A 21,838-nucleotide genomic window follows, 5' to 3' on the forward strand; every position below is an offset into this window, starting at 1 on the left:
GACTTCATTCTTTACTTCCAACAGAAACTTTTGAAGAAAGATCGACTATAACGATTTTAACCGGGTTTACTGACTAGTCAGTTTTGTCTTTGGTCATATGAATCGAAAATGAAAATTATGCAAGCAATAATGATTGTGAGAAAAGGAAGACAGTAGGAACTTACACACCAGAGGCATTGGATTCGAAACTATTCTATAGACCTAGTTGCTATGGTCGCCAAGGCCTGAACCCAGACGCCAGGTTTGGCTCTCTTACTGTTTTAGTTCTGGTTACTGCGGACTATTTTTAGTTTATCTAAAGTTGCAACGTTATGCCAGGTTTGGCTCTCTTACTGTTTTAATTCTGGTTACTGCGGACTATTTTTAGTTTATCTAAAGTTGCAACGGTACATACAGTTCCAGTAAAATGAAAACAACACATTCAAAGAAAACATTCAGTGTTAACATAACTAAAATGGATAATGTTAAGTTACATACATATTGAAATGAAAGAATCACATGAAATGATAATGAACCTAGACGCCAGGTTTGGCTCTCTTACTGTTTTAGTTCTGGTTACTGCGGACTATTTTTAGTTTATCTAAAGTTGCAAAGGTACATACAGTTCCAGTAAAATAAAACAACACATTCAAAGAAAACATTCAGTGTTAACATAACTAAAATGGATAATGTTAAGTTACATACATATTGAAATGAAAGAATCACATGAAATGATAATGATCAAAGGAATATCATGGGTTTTTTCTATAATTTTTTTTCTTAGAATATAAATTTTACTGAAGAAAATTGCATAGCTGAAACTGGAGTATTTATTATAGTAATATCTTAATAACATTATAGTATATAATATCAGGTGAAGCTTTCAGGAAATGTTGAGGGGAGTGTTGAACTGCATCAAAACACATTTTGTATATTTAGGTTATCAAAAGAGCGCATCTCAGGAATGGCTTAGGGTATTACGTTTAAAATAACGATGAGGTAACTACTCCACCTTGCGGCTGTTTGCGCAGAGAAGTAAAAGGGTAATTACTTGTATTACTGAAATATAATCAAATTAAACAATTAATTTAATTTGATAAATGAAAGGATTAATAAAAGCTATTAACTAATATAATTTGATAGTTAATTTAACTTGATAATCTGTTAATCAATAATCTTTATTGTTTATCAATTTATTGTTCATCAATAAAAATTTTATTCTTTGGAATATATGTTGTGGACATAGCACTTATGGTATTCATTAGGATCATGCGCTTTCGGTGCAATTGGAGGTGGGAGGCCGTTTAGTATAACTAGTGATATTACAGGGAGGACTCTTTATAGGGAGGGAGGGAGAAATAAGTATTTATTTAGGATTTGTTAAAGATGTTTAGGCGGGGCTCATATGATCGGGATTCAAAACCTAATGTTCTCTTTTATATGTGGCATTGGAAGGCAACCGGGAGGAAAGAGGGATAGGCGATTAACTGATTTAACACATTAATTAAGCAGGAAAAGACTAGCTTAGGCCCATAACTGTGCCAATGGGGGCAGGAAGGGGGTTGTCAATTAATTTGTGAAGTTATCACCTATGCTAACATAAACTTGTCGAGCAAACACGGGTTATTGGAAATCACAAAGTAAAAATATGCATTTAAACTTGTAATTTTCAAACATATATTTCGTCAAAAATCGAGATAGACTAGCAGTTAGCAAGACACCAAATTTTTTCACAGCATTTTGGACATTTTCTGCATTTTAGAACATAAGATAGTATTTAGGACCCAAAATCTCTTGGGTAACATTTTCGCTTAACAGAAATGCCATCAAACTGGGTTTTAGCTTATCAAAAGTATTACAAGGCAAATATTTGATATTTACTTATATTCAAACGTTTGTGATTTGTTATAACTCCGACATAAACCGGAACTGATCAAGGTATAAACATAGCTGAAACGTATAATCTCTCACCTCATGTAGAAGAGAAAACAAACACAACTTACGTCTGCGTATTTAATTGCCGAGGCAAGGCAACTGCAAGCACTATTTAGTGACACTTCAGGTAGGGCTCCAGCAGTACCTTTTTGCTTTTTTTTCAGCTTTAAAAGTCGATTCAAGTCTTGAACGATATCCTTAGATGAAAAATCAGCTTTCTTTTTCTCCGTCACCATTGCCCCGCTGCGTTCAATTACCTAAAATTGGTGTTTACATTTAATGAATTATATTTAATAAATTAATAGCTGACACACCACGCGTAGCTGTGGCACGCAGCACCACAGCAACGCGTGGCAGGGGCATTAGTAAAAATTTGATCCATTTCAGGTAAGTATCAGACAGTTTCAAGATATGCCTAAGTTTTGACAGTCTCCGAGTCAACCAACAAAAGTAACATAAACTCAAAAAGGACTTGAAATAGTAAACATATAAAACAGAAAAAATCACTTTTCATAAAATAAAGAAAGAAACAATCAACAGCAATACACAACAAAATAGAACTCTGTCCTTACCAAGGGAAAATTTTATTTATGATAAAAATTATTCTCAAGTGCTGGGGCGAAATCTTTTTAAATTAAATTTTGAAAACTAAAAGTCATCTCACCCAAAATGTTTTTAATTTCAAGAAAATTGCTTTTTAAAAGTTCGCTAAATAGTTAATAGGCATTCAATGAATAAATAACTACTAATCGGTTTTGATTAATTAAAAAAATTAAACACTAATTTCATGAGAGAGCTAAATACAAGCTTTTAAGCTTAATAAGTTCAGAATTATTAGTTACAGATTTAAGGGTTCAAACTTAAAGAGTTTAAATAAAAAAGAATAAAGAACCTGCAAAAGGTATACTGTAATACATGTCAATTTATTATTCATTTTAATTAATTACGATTCATTAATTTAATTTTCACGGTTCATTAATTTAATTAAATAAGATTCATTAGTTTAATTTACAGTAAATCCTTATTTTATGGAACAATAACAACTTGAAAAAGAATAAACACAATTTTGTAAACACCCTAGTGCAGATTCGTTCAAAGAGGAGGAAGAGCGACCAGGGCAAGCTGCCTCGGGCATCATGGCCCGGGTCACGGCTGGGGGGTTGCCCACTTGATTAAATTTTTCACTTTGATTCGTTTTTTTTTTGCTTATATATGAGTCTAGAGGAGGGCACATAAATGCTTCTCCGGGCACCACTAACCCTAGGATCGGTTCTGGCCTAGGGCAATATCTAGCCCCAGTAGGAAGGGTCAATTGTCATGAAAGTAGCCATTGTATTTCGAAACAGTGTTGATGGAGAGTTGGGCGATACTACTCTTCTGTTATTATAGGGTTTAAGTCAAAAGAGGCCACGCAAAAGACTGTTACCGTCATTCCTTCTGTTTATCTCCGGAGGAATGGGCTGTAGGCCAGCTATATAATTTGCCAAAATCCTGGGAGGGGGTACAGTTGGAGCCAATTTTCCCGAATCAAGTGAAAACGACAGTGGAAACTGAAAAACGAGCTATATAGCACATAAAGATAAAGATATATTAAAGAATACTGATCCGTTTCTGTGGATGCTTGAATTATGAAGGCTTATCTTTGTTTAAGATTTTTGAAGAGGCTAAGTTTCAGCGAAGGAGGTGGGGTCTGGGGCAAACGGAGGTCTGGGAAGGACACTTAACCCCCATGAGTACACCCCTGCTTAGGCTATGGTGAAACCATGATTTTACCATTCATCTTCACCTTTTTATTGTGTATATTTTACATAAATACTTCAACGTTTGTTGACTAAAGGAGGGTTCTGTATTAACTTAAAGCGAAGTTCTGAAAATTAACCTTCGAGAGTAATTTCTAAAGCCAAGTGTCTCAAAAATTAATTCACTGTCATAGAGATATTCTTTTCCAAGACAATTTAATAGCTGCATAACAGTACGAATATTTTTACTTGCCATCTAGATGACTGTCAAGAATGATTAAGTTCTATTATCTAGATTGCATTCTGTATATTTTTTTTAAGGTATGTCAACTGTAAATTACAATTATTTTTCTCTAATCCAGATAATTCTTTATTTTTAGAAGACAAGTTAAAAGCTGTAAAACAAATTTGTACTTAGAAGAACGACACATTTCTGTTATCCAGAATGATTCACGTATTTTTTTTAGACATCACCACAAAAATATTACCACTACTGAGAAACCCACTGACTATCAATGTCGGTGACTTTTCGTACTATGCAAGACACGCCAACAACTACATGACTGGTCTGAATCATGGTTGCAGCGGTAGCTGCAGTGTAGTAAATAACAAACCTCAGCCCATAGTAACCAAAAACTAAAGAAACGTGCTTTAAAAAACTAGAAAAAAATGTTTTAAGAAAAAATTGGAATTTCTAGCTGATTCAGGAATGGTAACTATTATCTAAACTTAGTCTTAATAATAAAATATTATTTTGAAAGTCCATGTAAGGATGTTCCAGAAAATAATCAGAAAACGCTAAAGGATGGCGGCAGATCGAAACAAAAATACACCATTAGAATCGCCATGGCCGAAAATCCTATTCAAGAAACTTGCATTTCACTGACTTGACCAACAAGGAAAATCACAATTTTGCGCGGTTATCTCCTTTTTATATTCTTTTTTTTTCACTTCTAGCAGTGCACTGGAAAATCATAGGTAGCTATTCAATAGCATTTTTTAAATGCAACATATACGTGATTTTACAATTAACAAAACATAATGTTAAAAATAAAATCTGTTTTCTTGACAAAAAAAGCATCTTCGTATACAAAATGATGAATGACGTGGTAATCGTAGGTTACAACTATAAATGATGTCATAGTAAAAATATATGATGACGTTGGTTGCAATGACGTCCGTCCCAATGTAAAAGTTTAACTGGTCAAGTCAACTTAACAGTTAAAGTTTGTAATTCATGAAATATACCTAAGGGCGCATTGGATAACCACGATGACAATGTAGTCCGTTCTTTACTAGTTCCTGCTAAGTAACGCCGAAGGATTTTCATGTGTGCATGACACAATTTTTTTTTTACAGAATTGGAATTTATAATTTCTACCGGAGCTGATCTCCGTTTCATGGCCTTTTAGCTAGGAGGGGCAATGAGAGATTGGGGGAAGCCATCCTGTGAGATATTGATTCTATCATGTGGGGCATATTGCTTCTAAATTTGTACCATTTCTCTAAAGCTTAATTATACCCGTCAAAAATTAATTCCTTAAGGCTGTTTACACAAATTTTAGAAAAGGGAGAAAACACCTCCTACCAAGTGAGGTAGTCCTTACAAAAATTAAACTATAATTCTTAGCTGATATTAGAATTCAAGCCCCTATCTGGAAAAAGAAGGAATTTTTCTCAAACCTTTCATTGTAACCAAAGATAAGTAAATTCTTTACGTTAAATTCGAAGATACAAATCAAACAATTATTTAAACAAAAAAATCTGCATTTTCACAGAAATCAAGAAATCACCCAAATAGGTGAATGATTCGAATCAAAATTGAACCACATACTTCAATATGGCTAAAAACCATAAACACATAGGAATTTTCAAGCCTCTATGTTCAAAACTCTTAAATCTTGCATTTCTCCCAACAATGATGGTTAATGATGGTTGTTTTTTTTCATTTTGTTTTTGTTACCCGGGGTGTCTTTATTCAACCAACAGTCATAGAATCATAGGCAGCGCAATAGTGCTGCCTTATTAAAGAGCGATGTGGGCACAATATATTTTTTTTTTCAGACCACGGCAATTCGTGCGGAAGGAGCTGTCGAAAAAACTTCGAAAGGATCTTAATTGATTGGATATTAGAATTATAATTGAATTTGTTACTTAGTAAAGAAAAAACAATTATAAGCATAATCGTGTCTTGAGAGCGAGCTAAATGGAAGAAAAAGAAAGAAAGGTATCAAAGACAAGCAACCGAACAATGTATTGCAAGAAAGCAGCCCTAGAGTAAAAATAGTGATAGTATCTCAGAAAATGTGAAAAACAGATTTAAAAGGGATAAAAAGGCTGCCAAAAGGAACAGTACTTAAGCACACATAAAGGTAGTTACTAGTTTTAGTGTGTTCCTAAATTTACAATGAATGGAATATAATAGGCAGCGCAGTAAAGCTAACTAAGTACAGAGCGAGGTGGGCGCAACGTATTATTTAAATTTTTTCTGACCAAAGTACTTCGTATAGAAGGAGTTGTCGTAGAAACTTCAAAAGGAGCTTATTGGATTGGAAATTATGAGTTCTAGTTCCTTTTAAAGAGGAAAAAGTGATTGGAGGTTGAATAGTCTTCCAGTATAGTTGAAAGGTCCAGTTACTATGTCATTGGGGAGATCAACCCCCCCCCCTCCCACAGCCGTCAGTGCAAGGGCTCTAAATTAAACAATGTGTCCATCGTTCAACAATAGTGTGTGTCATTGAGAAAGGTGGGTGTGGTTGACCATTACTTTCCAAAAAGAAAAAAAAGATTCAGCTGAGCCTTTCAGAGAATATTGAGGGGAGTGTAAAATTAAATCGAAACACATTATACACATATGAGTTATCACAAGTGAGTAACTCAGGAATAACCGAGTATATTAATTTGGAACTTTCAGAAAAAGATAAGGGAGAGGATGAATGGACCAAAAAGGCAATATTTGCACACTAGTACTACTACAGCTCACATGACTACTACGGTTACCACTACTACTACTACCACTGCTACCACTAAAACTACGTCTTCTGTAGCGAGTACTACCAAGGCTGAGGATACTGAAATGAAAATATTAGGAGATGTCAAAGGGAAAGTTGAATTAAGTCAAAACATAGAATGTACATACAGATTGTCAAAAGGGCGTATCAAAATTTTTGGAACGGCTTACCGTACAACATGAAACTTCCACGGCATCATGCGGGGGATGTTCAACTGACCAAAGGCAACAAGTACTTGCTACCCCCCACACCCCACCCAAGGTTCCCCTACGAAAAACCCCTGTATACTTCCCAATAACCAATTCTACTTGTAAACAATGGGCAAAGTTTATAGAATGCAACCCTTCTCCTGGGGACTGTGGGAGGTCAAAGACATTGTTATTAGACCTTTTGACTATCATGAAGAAAATGGCTACCTGTAAATTTTGATCAGCCACCTTTAGGAAAAAATGAGAAGTGGGACGGGGCAATCTGCCCTCCAATAATTCTGGTCACTTAAAAAGGGAACTAGAACTTTGGATTTTCGATAATTTGAGACCTCTGCCGATCTTCTAGGATCGCCAGTTCAACACGATAACCCTAAAAAAAAAAATAAACGCGCATCCGTGATCCTTCTTCTGGCAAAAAAAAATTCTACATTTTTGTATATAGGAGTTTGAAACCTCTACAGCAGGGTTCTCTGATATACTGAATCTGAAGGTGCAATTTTCCTTAAGATCATTTGGGGGATATTTCTCCCCTTTTTGAAAAATTGGGCAAACTTTCCCAGCCTCGTAACTTTTGAGGAGTAGCATTAAACTTGACAAATTTTATGTATCTTGAATAAGCATCTAAATTCAATTCTTTTGATGTATCTACTGTTACCAACACTCTGTTTCTTAGTGTTTTGGTTACTATTGAGCCATGTCGCTCCTTACTGACAGTTCGTTACACGAACTGTTTGATAATGGTTGCACTGGTATTAATTGGAGCAGTTTATCATGGTTGCAAGGTTACAGCTCTATCATGGCTAGAATTAATAAAGAATGAACCACAGCCCATAATTTATAAAACAACTTGTTTAATTATTGCTCTTAACCTTATGCATACAGAGAGCCCAGAGAATTTTTATTCTTTTAAATTACGGATACTGTTTTACTATTGGAAAGCCATCAATTATGTCGACCAATCACTAATCTTCCATCTTAAAGTATTCCTACTTTGATCCTGTAGCTTATCGAGAGCAGCCGAGCTGGCACATCCCATCCAAGGCACCATTCAGAGGGAAGGGTTTTGATCCCCCCTCCTCCCAAAAAATGTATCGCTAAATAAAATCATAGCAACAAATTTTTGATGCGTTTTTTACCCCCCCCCCCCCCCAATGGATACAGCCCATACCACATAAGCCATTTTTATTAATTATAAATAGCTTATTATCTTTGTTAAGAAGCGTTTCAAGATTGCATCGAATTGAGATTTATTAGGAAGCAAATTCAGATTTCCATTTTCTCGTTCAGATTCAAGCTTTTTTCTGGTAACTAATTCTTGGGTTATACCAAATAAGCGGTACCTTGGGCAAGGAAAATCACTTTTGTCTAACATTCCTTCTTTGAAAATTCGTGACCTTTAAAATTAAATTATTTACAAAAAAAAAACAATGCCTTTTCCGCAGATAAGCCAGCTAATCCTTTCCCCGTCGGCGTTTTTAAAATACTGGAAGAAAATCTTACATTTCTCAAGTCTTTTATTTAATAGCCACTGGCAGCAAAGAGCTTTGCACGAACATCCAGTGTGTGCGGGATAGATAAGATTTATTGCAAAAAGCCTGCAGGTCACGGAGACACAAAATACAGCCTTCAAACAAAGCTCAGGAACCAAATACAACTTTAAATAATAAAAAGATAAAAAAAGAATAAAAGATAATAAATATAATAAAATAATATATATATAAGATAATAAAAAAGATAAATAAATAAAAAGAATAATAAAAAAAGAACAACAAAAAGACAAAAAAGAAACACATCAAGGTCCAATATTTTAGTCAACAAACACCAACCATAATAAAATTCAACTTCCAAAAACAATAACAAGCTATCCCCTAAAATATGATTCCCTATTTTTAATCCCAAAACAAAGAAACTTACACAACTGTTTAACAGCACATGCGTTCTCTCAGCCATCCGCTCAATTAACAGGCATTCACTCCCAAACACTCGTCCAAAATTTTCATTCCGCAACTCAGACAGCTCTTCACAATCGGATGCACAATGAAATAAATTCTCATTCCCACATCCATACAAAGAGCAAAAGTAGGGGACCAGCCTAAACTTTCCAGAAAATTTCCTTCTCTCACCGAAATTCCAACTCTCCCATCTTACCAACAACAAATTTAAAATAAACTTCCTCCCCCCAGCACTCTTTAGCTTGGGAGTAAAACCTCAAAGACATAGACTGGTCCTTATGAGCTTGCCACCATTGCCTTCATCCCACATCTCCGAAAGCCAACAAAGGTCCAATATTTTCCTGACCTGATTTGGCAACTAATCACGTCTACCGTCCTTAAAACTCTTCAAATAAGCTGGCTTAAGAAGCCAAACTCTAGATAGCCTAATTATTTCCTCCCAAAATTTCACTATTCTAACCGATCCAACACTCCTTAAAGTGATAGCCCCACATCTCCTTTCAGTACCAATGAACTAAGTGAATCTTTCGAGCCTAAAATTCTCTTAAAATATCTTAGCTGAAGTACTTCTAACTTAGCTGCTTTGGCAACACTCCAAACCCCAGACTCCCAATGTAGACTAGAAGCTACTTTTGTCTGAAACACCCTTATCTGGATCCTTATACCAGCTAGCTGACCTAAATTACTCCTCAAAAGCATATTTATTAGCCTATTGCCCCTTAAATTACAATCTTCTATTTGCCTAAACATCCCCTTTAACGCACTACTTAACACCCAAATAAACAAATTCCTCTTTAAACTCTAACATCATTCCTCCAAAATTAAAATCAACCTCGGAATCAATATCCCCTTTACTCCTAAATACTAATACTACTGACTTCTTAGCTTTTACCACAAAATCCTTCTTTTCTAAATAATGTTTTGTTACGTCTAATTGCATCTCAAGATTGTCTCTACTATCCGCCACTAGAGCTATGTCGTCCGCAAATAACATACAGGACAGCCTAAACCAGTCCAAAGATACATAAGGGGCCCCATTACTTTTCATAAAAGTATCTAAATCATAAACAAACAAGGAGAAAAGCTCAAAAGATAGATATCCTTGATAAACACAGATAAACAATATAGATAAACATAGATAGATAAACAAGATATCCTTGTTTCACACCCATATGAGACGTAACCAGCCTAGAAAATTTTCCCATAGCCTTCATAACAAACTTCACCCTCCAATACTCATCTGCAATTATCGCTTCAAAAGACGGCAAGCCTATTTCTAACAGACTTTCAATTAACAACCTCCTATTTACTGAGAAAGATATGCAATGAACCTCCAGCCTTACAATATTCCTAGGGGAAAGAGATATACATTAATGAAAAGTTACTTCTAGGAATCCATATATATATATATATATATGGTATATATCCCAATTTTTTCCTTTTTCGTAGGACACAGCTTATATATTGGGTTACAAACCATTGTTTCTACTGTTTCTTCAGTAATTTTTTGCATCATTTATTTGTTTATTCAGAATGCATAGAACTATTTTGGAGGAGTAGTAATTTATTTTTTTTTAAATAAATAATCGGTGGCATGCCCAAAGCGTTGGTTGAGAGGGTGTGCTAGTAGCAAGAGAATAATAACAACAAAAAATATAGGGTAAAAGGAGTTGGAAGGAGAAACCCTGTAACAAGAAAATGGTTAGTGAAACAATAAAACAAAATTTGTTTAAGACCCTGAAGGAGCAATAGCCCTAAGAAGTAATAAAAACAAATTATTATAAAAACAAATTACTCAATACATAGAGAAAACATTTTTCCCGAAACATTTATATAAATTTTATTGTCATTGTTTCAAAAAGAAAATTACTGTGCAGGAAACAATAAAGCTCAGGTTTAAAATGTTAAAGTGTAATTCTTTAACACTAGGAACTAAGCTTATTAATATTAGAAACGCAACAGACGAAACGGAATTGTACGTCAGAAATAATTGTTTACCTGTTTTAGCCTAGTTGTGTCTTGGCTAGAATCTGAGCCACCAGGAATGAGCACCTCGCGTGGTCCGAGCTGCGCTAACAATGCTTCAACATTTGTAAAAGAGTCATTGTCGGCAAATTCAGAAACCAAAAACTTCCGTGAGTTGACATCACAGAGCCTAAAACAGAATTTTTAATAAAAACAATAAAAGTCATATAGCAGCAGATTATTGCAATTTCACGCATTTTTTCATAAGTATAAAAGAGCAATCCCCACCAGTAGAACCACAAACTTTAAACAACAGGATTGATAAAGACATTTAGACAAAAAAAAATCGCTACACCCATAGTGGTACAGAAAATTTTTGAAAAAATTAAACAGTACGTACCAATTTTGAACAGTCCTGAAACCATATTTTAACATTTGACAGAAAGTTTAGGAATTTGAGCAACAAACAAATCAACTGGAACAATAGGAAAGAGTATAGAAATATGAATATTTTAGTAGAAATATATATGGTATGGACTAAGTATTTTTAGGGCACAGTTCTTCAATGCTTTTTGACTACAAATAATACTTCTGGTTATCTAAAGACAGTTCTTTTATAGTTTATAAACCCAGCAAGAATAAAAATTAAGCTAAAATTCGTTAAGAGCTGAAAAGTTAAGAGCTAAAATTCGTATTCCTTATTATATTTCTTATTTCTATGGCATTTGGATTTGACAATCACTACTTGTCTTATAACTGGGACAAAAATATATTTTTATAATCAGTACATTTTACAATAATTATGACGCAATTTAGAAATACCAAAACTAACCTTACACTGTAAAGCATAAAAACGGTGTAGCTGAATGTAAGAAAAAATTACTTCTTTAAAGATAATATTGCTGACGATATTGCTGACGATACTGATCATTGATCGACTGACGATACTGATCATTGACGATACTGACGATATTGATCATACGATACAATTGCTGACGATACTGATCAGTAGTTGATAATAGTCTATAACATTCTATCACTGAAATATTTCTGACTTGATAAAAGAAGCAATTCTAGCAAAATATGGCTAAGAATAAGTAGTATTCTAGCAAAAACAAGCAAAGAAAAAATTCTAGCAAAAAATTTTTAGGGCACAGCACTGATAATAGTAGAGTATTATGCGAGGAGAGAAGCTCAATTGAAAATAGAATCAAAAGCCCGCATTTAAGTATAAACTACAAGACGAGGAAATAAATTAGAAAAATGTACCCAAATCCGATCAGTTTCTGATTCTCCAAGTGAGATACCTGTAGTGCCGCAATACTAGGTGACTCCTGTGATGATTCAACTTCACCAAATAGCAGATTTTCGAATTGCGAGAGGTTACCAGGGGACGCCTTAAAAATTATATACAGCTTATTCTAAACAAACGTAAATTGAATTAAAAAACAAAACCATATTAATCCCCATAACTACTTTTACATATATCAGGAGTTTTTCCAGAGAGGAGATCAGAAACACACACAAGAGCAGTCACCACAGTCTCTCAATTTTTTACGGAGGGAGAGGGGTGAGGCATTTGTACCAGTCTAAGAGAGAAGGGTGTGCCTCCTGAACCTTCCTATGCGTAAATTGTACTCTTTACTTGACCCACAGATGTTCCAAATGCCAGAGAGCCTTGTCAGGTCTCTAAAATGATTTCAATATTGATAGATTTTGATTACTGGGATCTAAGGTCAGTGATGACAAATTAGGATCTAAGATAATAATACAACCGTTCAGTGGTGATATACAGCAAGTATAAATACACCATAGTTTTAAGTTACATTCAGTAATTATGTTTATCAACCCTGTTTTATCAACTGGTGATGTCTAAGATGCCATTTGGTGTTTACTTTTCAGCTTCCCAAATGCGATAAGCATTATTCGCTATTTTTTTCTTTTTTTCTCAAATAAAATGGTAAGATGAACGGTGTAAAAGTAAATTCTAATTAATTGCGTTTCATGGTTGAAGAAATCCAATGGCTATATCAACGCATTATAGAGGGAAGGGTAATTCAAAGAAACTGGACAGATAAACGGAATAAAAGTGAATCCTAATTAATTATGTTTCTTATTTGAAAAAATTCAATGGCTATATCTACTCATTCTGAGAGGAGGGGTAGATCTTTGGAAAAATTCATTGGCCTTGTCCAAGCATTAGGAGGGAAGGGGTATTTACTGAGAACTAGGACGCCCCCTAATACCTGAATACAGCGACTAAATTTCCAAACTAAGAACACCACAATCAGCCCTCCTCCCCGTTGCGAAGATAAAGCCAAGATTTTTAAACAAGGAATACACAAGGAATGCTGGACAAAATAGGCATTAAAGTGGAAGCAACCATTGAAATCCAATTAATGGAAATTTAAGAGTGTATTCAAAAATGAAACTCAGAATGAAATTTCCCATTCTAACGTAATAACAAAAATCTATTATGTTGGATTCTAACCTACTTCCCAATTTATAAGGCGTGACACACCATGTGAAAAGAATGACGTATCAATTTCATATTTATCTTTTCAAATAAAAAAAAACTGTAGAGATCCTATTTTCTTTGGCTGTGTACATTCTAAGCCAAATTTGATCTCTTTTTTCTCTTTTTCCTTTTAGTAAATTGTTTGTCTAGAAATTTTCTAGTTTCTAAAGTACATAAGAAGACATTTTGGCTTGAAAACGCCATAATTTAGGCTTTGGATTCATTCCAAAAAATTTGCTAAGACCAACTTAGGTGAAAATCAAACACTTTTTCTGAAATATTCACCTAGTTTTGTTTGTTTCCTTTTTTGCGGAGGGAGGGGGGAAGAATTCACCCTAACTAGATTTTTTCTTTTGGAAACTATCCCGAAAATTAGATACGAATTTCTCTACAGTAAATTAGCATGCAATTTACAAGCACGTTACAGCAGGTTCCTATAACTTTAGTTTTAATTTATTAAATTGTAATTTGTTTGATTACTTTCAAATGAATGCTTAATTTGTTAATCTAAAACTTGATCAATTACACAAAATTAAATTATTAATATAAAACTAAATAAAACAGTTATTATTATATAAAAATAATAACCACTGACATGAAATAATAGCATAGACTTCTATTTTAATTTTAAAATAAAGATTTCCCCGGCTGTACTACATCTTGAAATTTCTATTTTTTACTCTCTTTTCTACTCTTATTGTGTTTGTGCCAAAAAAGAAAAAAGTACTTCCCAAAGAACTAGTGTCCAACCCAACTTCCTGGATATTAATAATTCATATTGACTCAATAAAATATTTTTGGATATATATATATATATATATATATATATATATATATATATATATATATATATATATATATATATATATATATATATATATATATATATATATATATATATATATATATATATATATATATATATATATTGTCTTTATTAGACAATTAAACAAGTTCCATATTAACAATTATCTAGAGTTGAATAAAACTCAATGCTAATCCAATGCAAAATAATTCAATCTTTTTCAAAGTTAATTAAAAAATTTAATACTATTAATTGAGAAAAAGCATAAAAATAAATTAATTGAAGAAATTACTATGTAGTATAAGCTAAAATTCTCTAACAATCAGTACTGAAAAACGAGATGAAGTGGAAATTTGTAATGCCTAGTTGATATTTAGAAATCGTAGGTGTTAATAATAGCAAAATCCCCAAAAAAGATATTAATATTCAAAATATATGAACATATTCAAAAGTATCAAAATCATTGAACATTATTGCATTGTTTGATGTATTTTTTCTCCATTACTTGAATTTCTTTGATAAGTATGATGTTCTTTTTTAAAACTAAGTACCAAAGTCAGACAAAGTCAAATGGGACTGTATCATATAATTAAGGAGATTTAGTAGAAACTTACAAATCCATATATAAATTTAAACAAGAGCTAAGAGCTCATATGACACTTCTGACGAGGCAAGAAGAGCCAAGAGCTCATATGGTATGAGCTCTAATAAAATTCTAAGAATCAATAGAGTGACTTAAAAGGAAGGCTTTATGCAGGTTGGGATTTAAAATAAGAGCTCTGAGTCACGATGTCCTTCTAAATATCAAAATTCATTAAGATCAGATCATCCACTCGTATGTTATAAATACCTCATTTTTTGTAATTTTTCCTCTCCCTTCAGCCCCCCAGATGGTCGAATTAGGGAAAACGACTCTATCAAGTCAATGTGTGCAGCTCCCTGACATGCCTACCAATTTTCATCGTCCTAGCAGGTCCAGAAGCACCAAACTCGCCAAAGCACTGAACACCACCCCCTAACTCCCCCAAAGAGAGTGAATCCAGTACGGTTACTTCAATAACGTATATAAGACATTTGCTTATTCTACCCACCAAGCTTCATCCCGATTCCTCCACTCTAAGCGTTTTCCAAGATTTCCTAATTCCCCCTCCAACCCCCCCCCAATGTAAACAGATCTGCTCAGGATTTGAAATAAAAGGTCAGAGACATGAGTTCCTTCTAAATATCAAATTTCATTAAGATTCAGTCATCTGTTCTTAAGTTAAAAATACTTCAATTTTTCTAATTTTTCCAAATTAACACCCCCCCAGCTCCTCCAAAGAGAACGGACCCGTTCCAATTATTTCAATCACGTATCTAGAACTTGTGTTTATTCTTCTCATCAAGTTTCATCCCGATCTCTCCACTCTAAGCGTTTTCCAAGATTTCTGTTTCCCCCTCCAAACCCCTATGTCCCTGGATCCAATTCGAGTCGAAAACGGAGTATCTAAGAGATAAGATTCTTCTATATATCAAAGATCCGATCACCTATTCGTAAGATAAAGAAACCCCAATTTTCACGTTTTCCAAGAATTCCGGTTTCCCCCTCCAACTCCCCCCAATGTCACAGGATCAGGTCGGAATTTAAAATAAGTGCTCTAAAGCACAAGATCCTTCTAAATATCAAATTTCATTAAGATCTGATCACCTGTCCATAAGTTACAAATGCCTCATTTTTTCTAATTTTTCCTAATTATTCCCCCCCCCCTAACTCCACCAAAGAGAGCGGATTTGGTCCGGTTATGTCAGTCACTTATCTTGGACTTGTTTTTATTCTTCCGAACCAGTTTCATCCTAATCTCTCCGCTTTAAGTATTTTCCAAGATTTCTGCCCCCCCCCCCAACTGCCCCCCTAATGGCACTGGATCCGGTCGGGATTTAAAATGACACTGACGCTGGATCTGGTCAGGATCCGATCACTCCTTCGTAAGTTAAAAATACGTCATTTTTTCTAATTTTCCTCCCCCTCTGCAACTTCCCCAAATAGAGCGGATCCATTCGGATTATGTCAGTCACGTATCAAAGACTTGTGCTTATCTTTCCCACCAAGTTTCATCCCGATCCCTCCACTCTAAGCGTTTTCCAAGATTTTAAGTCCCCACAAAACTCCCCCCAATGTCACCAGATCCGGTCGGGATTTGAAATGAGAGCTTTGAGGCACAATTTCCTTCTAAATATCAAATTTCATTAAGATCCGATCACCCGTTCGTAAATTAAAAATACCTCATTTATCCTAATTTTTCTTAATTAACCCTCCCCCGCCCCAACTCCCCCGAAAAGAGTATATTCGTTCCGGTTATGTCAATCACGTATCTAGAACTTCTGCTTATTTTACCACCAGGTTTCATCCCGATCCCTCCACTCTAAGCGTTTAGGTTCCCCCCCAACTCTCCAAATGTCAACGGATCTGGTCGGGATTTAAAATAAGAGCCCAGAGACAATATATCCTTCCAAACATCAAATTTCATTAAGATCCCATCACCCATTCGTAAATTAAAAACACTTCATATTTTTCTATTTTTTCCGGTTAACCGGTCCCCCACTACCCCCCGAGATGGTCAAATCGGGAAAACGACTATTTCTAATTTAATCTGGTCCGGTCCCTCATATGCCTGCCAAATTTCATCATCCTAGCTTACCTGAAAGTTCCTAAAGTAGCGAAACCCTGACAGACCGACAGACAGACAGACCGACAGAATTTGTGATCGCTATATGTCACTTGGTTAATACCAAGTGCCATAAAAACATGAAAATTTTCGGGAATTCAATTTTTTAAAGAAAACAATTCTAAGTGAATTATTTAAGTCTTTAGTAGTAGTAACAACTGATTTCGAAAAAAACGTGACAAATTCGCAAAAAAAAGCAAAAATATACGGCCCTTAAGAAGGTGTAGCTTTCCTTAATAATAAATATTAAGAAGAAAATAAGAAATATTTTTGGCTTAAAAAGCCATTATACGGCCCTTAAGAAGGTGCAGCTTTCATTAAGAAGAATATAAAAAAATAAGAAATATTTTTGGCTTGAAAAACCAAAATATACGGTGCTTAATAAGGTGCAGCTTTCCTTGGGAAGAAATATTAAGAAGAAAACAACACATATTTTTAGCTTAAAAAACCAAAATATATGTCCCTTAAGAAGGCGCAGCTTTAAAAATACACGGCTCTTAAGAAGATGCTTCTTTCCTTGTGAAGAAATATAAATAAGAAAATAAGAAGTAGTTTAAGCTTAAAAAACCAAAAATATATGGCACTTAAGAAGGTGCAGCTTTCCTTAGGAAGAAAATTTAAGAAGAAAATAAGAAATATTTTTAGCTTTAAAAACTAAAAATATATGGCAATTACGAAGGTGCAGCTTTCCTTAAGAAAAAATATTAAGAAGAAAATAAGAAATATTTTTAGCTTTAAAAACCAAAAATATACGGCCTTTAAGAAGGTGCAGCTTCCCTTAAGAAGAAATATTAAGAAGAAAATAAGAAACATTTTTGGCTTAAAAAAAAAAATATAAGGTGCTTAATAAGGTGCAGCTTTCCTTGGGAAAAAAATATTAAGAAGAAAACAACAAATATTTTTAGCTTAAAAAACCAAAAATATATGTCCCTTAAGAAGGCACAGCTTCCCTTAAGAAGAAATATTAAGAAGAAAATAAGAAATATTTTTAGCTTTAAAAACCAAAAATATACGGCCTTTAAGAAGGCACAGCTTCCCTTAAAAAGAAATATTAAGAAGAAAATAAGAAATATATTTGGCTTAAAAAACCAAAATATAAATTGCTTAATAAGGTGTAGCTTTCCTTGGGAAAAAATATTAAGAAGAAAACAACAAATATTTTTAGCTTAAAAAACCAAAAATATATGTCCCTTAAGAAGGCGCAGCTTCCCTTAAGAAGAAATTTAAGAAGAAAATAAGAAATATTTTTAGCTATAAAAACCAAAAATATACGGCCTTTAAGAAGGTGCAGCTTCTCTTAAAAAGAAATATTAAGAAGAAAATAAGAAATATATTTGGCTTAAAAAACCAAAATATAAGTTGCTTAATAAGGTGTAGCTTTCCATGGGAAAAAATATTCAGACGAAAACAACAAATATTTTTAACTTAAAAAACCAAAAATATATGTCCCTTAAGAAGGCGCAGCTTCCCTTAAGAAGAAATATTAAGAAGAAAATAAGAAATATTTTTAGCTTTAAAAACCAAAAATATACGACCTTTAAGACGGTGCAGCTTTCCTTTAAGAAGGCACAGCTTCCCTTAAGAAAAAATATTCAGAAGAAAATAAGAAACATTTTTAAGCTTTAAAACCAAAAATATACGGCCTTAAGAAGGTGCAGCTTCCCTTAAGAAGAAATATTAAGAAGAAAATAAGAAATTTATTTGGCTTAAAAAACCAAAATATAAGTTGCTTAATAAGGTGTAGCTTTCCTTGGGAAAAAATATTCAGAAGAAAACAACAAATATTTTTAACTTAAAAAACCAAAAATATATGTCCCTTAAGAAGGCGCAGCTTCCCTTAAGAAGAAATATTAAGAAGAAAATATGAAATATTTTTAGCTTTAAAAACCAAAAATATACGGCCTTTAAGAAGGTGACGCTTCCCTTAAGAAGAAACATTAAGAAGAAAATAAGAAATATGTTTAGCTTTAAAAACCAAAAATATATATCTCTTAAGAAGGTGCAGCTTTCCTTAAGACGAAATATTAAGAAGAAAATAAGAAATATTTTTAGCATAAAAAACAAAAATATGCGGCTCTTAAGAAGATGCAGCTTTCCTTAATCACCATAAGAGAGTGCAGCTTTCCTTTAAGGTGTAGTTGACTTATGGAATCATCTTACTGTTGATGTTTGAAGCATATAATATTTATTATTGAAGTACATATAAGAATTATTATTATCACTATTATATATTTCAAAAATAGTGACAAAAACTTGAAAAACTAATACATCAGACATATTATACGTAAAACAAAGTAATGTAGCAGTATCCAGTCTTCTTCCTTTTCAAGACACTCTTGCAGGTATGCTATCTACCACCAGAAATTCTCGTTTTTTCAGTTTTTTTGGAGTGCTGGTAGATAGCTCAATGACATCTACTTCGAGCCAAATAAAACGGTCAACAAGGAGGTGGAATCCCCATCAAACTGGCAGCAAAAAACTCGGGACATTTGTTGATAGAAATGGTGGAAAATAAAATTAATTTTAAATTTTTTTCAAGAGGATTATATCGACTCTATTCTCATGGTTTCCTCTAAACTTAAACAACCTTTAATTGTCACACTTTACAATTTACTTTGATCTTTTATTTTTGCACTTTATAATATTATTATAAATATATGCTATTTAGATTTTAGAAGGCTCAAAGTCAAAACACCTTTATTTCAAGTCAAAATAACGATTCTAGCCTCTGATAGGTGGCATATTAAGGCAACAAAGATTTAGAAAAAGACCAACAAGAATTCAAGATTTCAGGAGAGACAGTATAGCAATTTATCTTCACTTACTCTTGCAATAACAGTCCATTCTCCAGAAGATCTACTCCCAGAACTCTGATACAGCTCAACACAATACTGCTTTAAAATTAGAAGCTCTCGCAAAAAGTTTCTAACATTATTTTTGCCAATGGATAGACATTCAACTTTTTCTTCCCCAATGTATCTTACAGCACCAGACGTTTTGAACAGCTCTTTAGAAGCGAAGATGGCGTCTTGTCCATATAGACTGAAAAACTCCCCACGATCGAATAGTCGAACAGTCGTTGATTGTTTCTGCAAGAAGAACGAATAATAATACTAGAATATAATCTGGAGAGGGAAAAAGGGGTCGATCCTAAATGTCACCTCCCCCTGGGAGATTCTAGCCACTGATAGGTGGCATATTAAGGCATTAAAATTTTAGAAAAAGACCAACAAATATATCCCCTGGGTATATACCTGCTTCTCTGGTATAATTATACCCAATAAGTATAGTAGCTAATGGTACGAATGTCAGCTTACTCTTGCTGAGAGAATAGGGAGGGGAGAGGGCTGCTAAAAAGGGAAACAAGTGTAATATAATAAAATCTAAAGTATTCTAGATTTTTCTACAAGTTTTTAAAGAGTGGTAAATAAAAACCTTTCATTAGATTAGATACGAATTTCTTTGCAAAATTTTAGCAAGAAAATCTAAAATTTTCTGGCATTTGCAGATTATGAGTTAATCTCAGAGAAAGTTCAGTGGATTATTTCGGCAACAACACAGAACAAAAACATAGTCTTGTTATTAACCGGTCTTATCAGCCTACGTGATCATCAGCAAACCTTCACATACCCACCGCACCCGACTGTGCGATCAGAGTCTGCTCCTAATAACGTGTGCAATGATAACGAGCCTGACCTAAAAAAGGTTATGAGTAACCCTTGCGTTATTTCAACAACAGAAAAATTATTTATTAGCTTTACAAAAGAATAGCTTTTTTATTTTAATATATGATAGGGTAGTTTCCCCTGGGGCAAGGAGCAGAAAAGTAATTGGCTATTTATTTTGATTGATGGGAGGTAAGATTGTGTCTGAGAGTAGGAGCGGTGACTACTCTGTGTATTATGATTACTATTTATATTGTGGTTCTCAGGAACCATGTATGGATTGAGATGTTTAGCTATGTGTGATTGATTGATTTTTGTTTCGTCAATAAAGCCATTGAACACTCATAAATGCAAGAGAGGGGTTACAATAAGATAATTATAAAAAAGAGGAAGACGCAGCAGGAACAAGTCAACATAAATAAAAGAAGAACTGAGACTTGACCATTGCCTCAAAAAATTAAGTTAATCTAACGTTTCAAGAATATTTCATGGCGACTCCCAGATGCAGTCAATGGTTCTGCCAGACTTTAAAGAGGCAACCAGTCGCATATCTTTGCATCACAAGAGAAATTCCTAGAAGAACTTCTCATATTTGAAATACAAAGATCGTATCCTGTTTTTGTTAGTCCGCGTAAAGATGTTCCTAAAAAAGGAAAGATTAAAGACATGTGGAAAAACTGATGACCTTAGACTCTGGCTAGCATGCGCCTACTGCAGCGTGATTTGCATAGATTTCGGATTTTGATTAAAGGTTTTCGAAGTTGTTGATTACAATTAAGAGACCAAGAAAACAATACAACCATTCAATAGTAACACAAAGCGAGTAAATATACACTGAACTTTTAAGTTACATTCAGCATTTCTGTCAGTCAACCTTATTTTATCAATTGGTAAGGTCTGGAGCACCGATAGATGTTTACTTTCCAATTTCTCAATAGCATCATTCACGATTTTTTTTTCTTTTTTAGACAAAAAGATAAGATAGATGGGGTTAGAATAATTCCTAATTAATTACGTTTCATGTTTGAAAAAAAAATCACAGGCTATATCTACGAATTATCGGGGGAGGGGGAGTTGTTGGAATAATCAATGGCCACATCCTGGCAGTGGGTGTGAGGAGGATTTCTCAAGAACCAGACCCCCCCCACTACCTGAATAAGGCAAACAAATTTTACAATAAGGAACAACTCAACCGAACACCTATAGCCTATAGGAACTTCTCATATCATATCTATAGCACAAGAGGAACTTCTCATATCTGAAATACAAAGATCGCAAACTGTTTTGTTTTCCGCATAAAAATATTCACAAAAAAGGACATATGTGAGAAAATTACTGATCACAGACTCTGGCTA

The 21,838-nt window shown here is 33.9% G+C and overlaps 1 protein-coding gene across 1 annotated transcript in view; it reads right to left on the reverse strand.

Moving 5' to 3' along the window:
• Positions 1 to 21,838, reverse strand: part of LOC136034087 (DNA mismatch repair protein Msh2-like) — an 83,078-nt gene that overhangs the window by 57,468 nt on the left and 3,772 nt on the right. Inside the window, exons 2-5 of the mRNA XM_065715211.1 lie at positions 19,644 to 19,907; positions 12,060 to 12,187; positions 10,824 to 10,980; positions 1,983 to 2,171 (exon numbers count right to left, since the gene is read on the reverse strand). Coding sequence (XP_065571283.1) covers positions 1,983 to 2,171; positions 10,824 to 10,980; positions 12,060 to 12,187; positions 19,644 to 19,907 — 738 coding nt within the window. The remainder of the gene's footprint in view (positions 1 to 1,982; positions 2,172 to 10,823; positions 10,981 to 12,059; positions 12,188 to 19,643; positions 19,908 to 21,838) is intronic.

The sequence above is a fragment of the Artemia franciscana genome, chromosome 12, assembly GCF_032884065.1.
Source record: "Artemia franciscana chromosome 12, ASM3288406v1, whole genome shotgun sequence".
In the NCBI taxonomy this organism is placed as follows: domain Eukaryota; kingdom Metazoa; phylum Arthropoda; class Branchiopoda; order Anostraca; family Artemiidae; genus Artemia; species Artemia franciscana.